The sequence below is a fragment of the Capsicum annuum genome, chromosome 9 (genome assembly GCF_002878395.1).
Source record: "Capsicum annuum cultivar UCD-10X-F1 chromosome 9, UCD10Xv1.1, whole genome shotgun sequence".
Lineage (NCBI taxonomy): Eukaryota > Viridiplantae > Streptophyta > Magnoliopsida > Solanales > Solanaceae > Capsicum > Capsicum annuum.
The window spans coordinates 218,451,797-218,456,990 of record NC_061119.1 but is presented as its reverse complement, the minus strand read 5'-3'; the positions used below and the strand labels follow the sequence as shown (position 1 = coordinate 218,456,990).

The 5,194-nt window shown below is 40.3% G+C and overlaps 1 protein-coding gene across 2 annotated transcripts; it reads right to left on the bottom strand.

Annotated features, from left to right (window-relative positions):
- Nucleotides 1-1,119: 1,119 nt before the first annotated feature.
- Nucleotides 1,120-5,188, bottom strand: LOC107840796. Of its 2 annotated transcripts, none has more exons than XM_016684714.2 (4): nucleotides 3,071-5,188; nucleotides 2,925-2,965; nucleotides 2,390-2,690; nucleotides 1,120-1,760 (listed from the first exon to the last, which is right to left on the bottom strand). In XM_016684714.2, the coding sequence occupies exons 1-4, from the start codon at nucleotides 3,228-3,230 to the stop codon at nucleotides 1,474-1,476; spliced, it is 789 nt and encodes a 262-aa protein (XP_016540200.2). In that variant the 5' UTR covers nucleotides 3,231-5,188; the 3' UTR covers nucleotides 1,120-1,473. The 2 variants fall into 2 exon arrangements, with proteins under 2 accessions (XP_016540200.2, XP_016540201.2); XM_016684715.2 differs by having other exon boundaries at nucleotides 2,390-2,561.
- Nucleotides 5,189-5,194: the final 6 nt, after the last annotated feature.

Below are 5,194 nucleotides of genomic sequence, written 5' to 3'. Positions count from 1 at the left end.
AGTCTTAGTAGGTTCCGAGGAAAAGCCACATTCTGAGGGGTGTGGTCTAAACAATCTATACTAATGCAGTACTAATGAAGGTTTCCACAGTTCGAACTCGTAATTTATAGATCACATGAAGACAACAGTGTCAGTAGGTTCCGAGGAGAAGCCACATTTCGAGGGGTGTGGTATAAACAATCTATACTAATGCAGTAGTAATGAAGGTTTCCATGGCTCAAATTCGTAATTTATAGATCACACGAAGACAACTTTACTGTTGCTCCAAATGAAGACAACAGTCTTAGTAGGGTCCGAGGAAAAGCCACGTTCCGAAGGGTGTGGTATAAACAATCTATACTAATGCAGTATTAATGAAGGTTTCCGTGGCTCGAATTCGTAATTTATAGATCACACACAAACAACTTTACCGTTGCTCCAAATGAAGACAACAATCTTAGTAGGGTCCGAGGAAAAGCCACATTCCAAGGGGTGTGGTATAAACAATCTATACTAATACATATTAACGAAAGTTTCCACAACTGAAACTCTTAATTTATCGATCACACGAAGACAACTTTACTGTTGCTCCAAGATTGATTTTTAACGCAAGGTCTAAGGAAAAGTCGCATTCCAAGGGGTACGTATAAACAAATCTGTACTAACGAAAGTATTAATAACTGTTTCCACAGCTCGAACTCGTGATCTATAAGTCGCAAGAAGCTACTTTTTGCTGTTGCTCCAATATTGATTCTTTTATGTATATATAATAGAAGAAGAACCAGGACCAGAAGGTCACGAGTAAAGTTGCTGCCATGTGATCAAGAGGTCACGGGTTCAAGCCTTGGAAACAGTCTCTGGCAGAAATGCAAGATAAGGTTGTGTACGATACACCCTTGTGGTGGAACCCTTCCCTGGACACCGCACATAGCGGTAGCTTTAGTGCATCAAACTGCCTTTTTCTTTTTTTTTTTTGAAGAGCCACGAGTGGATGCAACCTTATAGCACCGGGTCCATCGTACAATAAATAGCTGGTGTGAACTCACAACTTTAAAATTTTAATAGGTTAAATGCGAAGAACCTTAAAGATTGAACTCATAAAATTTAAATTTAAATATTGCATCGACCTCTGATGAAACCTTGGTGAAAATCCTGGTGCTGCTAAATATGGATTTAATTAGTATAATACATCAATCCAACATGCATCAATCTATCTTACTTCTAGCTATACTTAGAACACAATACAAATATTTACAAGAGCAAGAAAACATTGAAAAGTTTCTACAAACACTTAAAAACTGATTCTTGATGCCTCTTGTCAGCTACATTTCCCCCAAAATACATCTGGTATCCAAATGATGAAACGCGTATGTTGTAGTACATTGTATCGAGATTTTAAGACATATACGTATACATGTCTACGCAACTCAGAGCTATTCAAATCCTAGATCCGCGTCTAAGATTATCTACATTCAAGTACAAAGGCAAACCTACTCAGTTGATGCCACGACAAATCGGACAGGGTGGATCTGTTGCATCCTCATGGTGTGTTCTGTCTTCCAAACAATCAGCATGGTAGAGATGACCACAAACTAAAACCGCCACAACGGAGGGCTCGCTGGATGATAAGGTGCTATCGAGTATATCACGTTTCTTTCTCAAACGCTTCTGACATAATCCGCAAAGCTGCTTCTTGACGTTGTGAGATGTTGCATTCGTTGCCAATAAACTGGGCGCGGCGTCGACTGCATCTGGTTTGTGAAGTTCACTCTGCTTACTCTCTGAAAAGAAATGCAAAGGAAGTCAAGTGAGAAGAAGAAAATAATATCAAAGAAGCAAAGCCCTATGCACTAATGCTTCCACTATGTGCGGAGTTCGAGGAAGGTCAGACCACGAGGGTTTATTGTACGTAGCCTTACCTTGCATTTCTGCTGGAGTCTGTTTCCACGGCTTGAATCCGTGATCTCCTGGTCACATGGCAGAAACTTTACCAGTTACTCCTAGGCTCGTTTTTGATTTTGGACAACTAATCTAGGGGCCCTACGTATTGAACACCTTACGTTGTCGAGAATGTGCCTATTGAACACCCCTTGGTGGCAAGGCCAGGTCACGTGTCTCCCGCCAGAAATCAAGAACGACTAACATTCACGCACCTTAGTTCGTTTAGTACTGTAAGATGAGTGATCAATAGACACATTTTTTATAACGTAAGTGATAAGACGTTCAATAGGTTGGGCCCCGACATGGGTGTCTAAATGAACTTTTTGTCTGATTCAGCCATTCCGGGGGTTCGTCTATGTATTCATTTGATGGCAAAACACGAACTCGATCTCCAAAAGAGACCGAGATCCTTGCCAACGACTAAATATTTGTGCGAGATTTAGGAAGAAAAAGAGCAAATAAGGTGCACCTGTGTCATGTCCAGAAACCGAGTTGCATTTACTAGCTGGCGTTAGGGACCTTTTCACATCACAAAAAGGCGTCGTTCCACCACGCGAAGTTGATCCCTCAGCATTAGTAGCAGACCTCCGTCGAGTATAATGGAGTCCAAAGTAGCGACGAGGATGCTTTGAACACATTGCCTGGTCAATATTTCGACGGTGAACAATAGATGATTGTTGGCATTGTGTTACCTTTGAAGAATCATCTACGATATCCATAATCGATGATAAAGACTTTGTTGCACAGAAATCAACTTGACGAGAGAACGTCTGCTTAAGTAATACAAGAAAATATCTAAGAATGATAATCAAGTACATCGTAATTCCAAATCATTTAGTGCTTGAACTATTTCACATCCCGATTTTGTGCATGAAGACCTTCTATTAAAACTTTATTCCTCCACGATGCGGATGTGCAAGCAGAGTAACTTCGAAGATTGAACCACAAAGCAAAACTATCGGAAATATGTAACTACTATTGCATGACGGGAAAGAAAAGCTAACCTGTTTCGACAATGCATCCATCTCAGGTGAAGGGAGCTGATCTGCAGCAACATGAATAAAGCTTCGAATCACGATTCAAGTATTCGACTGTCATTTGTCAAGGGACCAACAATGCAAGCACGGTGAATACAACAGCAACAACATACCCAGTGTATCCCCACTTTTAGTGTATTCCCCCAAAGTGGGGTCTGCGGATGGTAAAGTGTACGCAGTCCATACCACTACCTCAGATGAAGCAGAGAGGTTGTTTCCGATAGGCCCCCGGCTCAGGACAATGTAAGCACGGTGAATATCTACCACAAACATTTTTCAGTTTGTGTGTATGCGTTAGCGTTGGTTGGAGGGGAGGAGGACTGTGCATTGCACTCGAACTCATACTGAACGAACAAAAACCATCCAAGAAATTGTATACCACGCTTCCGAGTATTTCTCACACAAAAAGCATTTTAATGTCGGCAAGCTTCTAGAAAGAATTCTATTCGAATAGATGAAACGTAACGCAGCTATATGGCAAAAATAATCGGAGTTCTGTGGTGTGCGTAAGCAACAATACCTTGGGATTGGGATAATATAAAGCGAAAGATCGAGTTTCCGTCAAAGCATTTTCCGTATAAGTACAAAAGAAGGAGATGTACATGGCATATGTTAAAAATCATAGTTGGGAACCAAACTAATACGAAACAGAAGGAAAAGAAGCCTTGAGAAAATTGAGCCGTAGACAGTTGAAGGTCAAATGCAGACAACGCTAAGTTGGCCACGAGGTGAACGTATTACTTCCGATTCTAAAAGAGTGAAGTCAATTTCTCATACATAATCAACTACAAGCAACAACGACAACAATAACATATCCAGTGTAATCCCACAAGTGCAGTCTAGTGAGGGTAGTGTGTAGCAGACCCTACCCCTATCTTGGGAGGTAGAGAGGCTACTTCCGATAGGTCCTCGGTTCAAGAAAAAAAAAAACAAAGAAGTCCAGGAAATACTTGAGCGGACCTCAATTAATAGCACGACTAACCTTTTATCTCTCACAAACACTAGTACCTCTATTCACCTAGCCGTTAATTCTTAACTTTCCACATGACATGTTTAGGACCACAAGATCAACGATCATTTTGATACATTCTAACATATCTCTAGCCATCTTTTTTTTATAATCGTGGGGTCCAGGCCAGATTTCGCGTACGAGGCCACACCCTTGGGTGCTTTCAACATATCTGTAGTTTAAGACCACAAGATTCGATTTTTTCTACTTTCTTGAACCCCGTGTCAACTCACAACCATACAAACAAATTAAAACGGAGAGAGTATTAAACTAGACATTTCTCAATCGAGAAGCAACAATTTCTTGCCCCTACCCCCCACCCAATCTAAACACCTACCTGGTTGGAGCAACATTGCATAATTCCAAGTAAATTACAACAACATACCCAATGTATTCCCGCAAAGTCGGGTCTGAGGAGGGGCGGTGGGGTTAAAGTGTACGCAATCCATATCACTACCTCAGATGAAGTAGATAGGTTGTTTCCGATAGAACCCCCGGCTCATGACAGACAACTGTATAAAAAAAAGGTCTGCCCGGTACACTAAAGCTCCCGCTATGCCCAGGGTCCGGGGAAGGGCCATGACAGACAACAGTATAACAAACAAAAATATAAAAGCACACAACAAAACTATAACACACTGCTAGATAATAAAGGAAACAAAACTCTAAGTAAATTACAACAAGAAAAAATAATCAAGAAAACAAGACGATGAAACGAACATCTTAAGCAAAAACAAAAACACTAAGAGGAAGTAGCATTTTTAATCAAGAACCAATTTTTACATTCAACATATATCAAGACCACACGATTCCGTCTTTTCTACTTTCTTAAACTCTGTGTCAAGTCAAAAGCAAACAAACAAATAAAAACGGAGCTAGTATCATCAAACTAGCCATTTCTCAATTAAGAAGCTATAATTTCTTCCTCCTACCACAAGATTACGTCTTTTCTGCTTTCTTAAACTCTGTGTCAAGTCAGAAGTAAACAAACAAATTAAAACGGAGAAAGTATTCAACTAGCCATTTCTCAATTAAGAAGCTATAATTTCTTCCTCCTACCACAATATCCCGTCTTTTCTACTTTCTTAAACTCCGTGTCACGTCAAAAGCAAACAAACAAATTGAAACGGAGAGAGTATTCAACTAGCCATTTCTCAATTCAAGAAGCTATAATTTCTTCCTCCTACCACAATATTCCGTCTTTTCTACTTTCTTAAACTCCGTGTCA

Excerpts from the sequence above, each read along its gene's own strand:
- LOC107840796 (XM_016684714.2), bottom strand. The coding sequence starts at position 3,230 with ATGTTTGTGGTAGATATTCACCGTGCTTACATTGTCCTGAGCCGGGGG. Across the intron at positions 2,966-3,070 it reads TAAAAGTGGGGATACACTGG|ATCAGCTCCCTTCACCTGAG; the intron begins GTATGTTGTTGC and ends ATGTTGCTGCAG. Across the intron at positions 1,761-2,389 it reads GGTTTCTGGACATGACACAG|AGAGTAAGCAGAGTGAACTT; the intron begins GTGCACCTTATT and ends ATTTCTTTTCAG.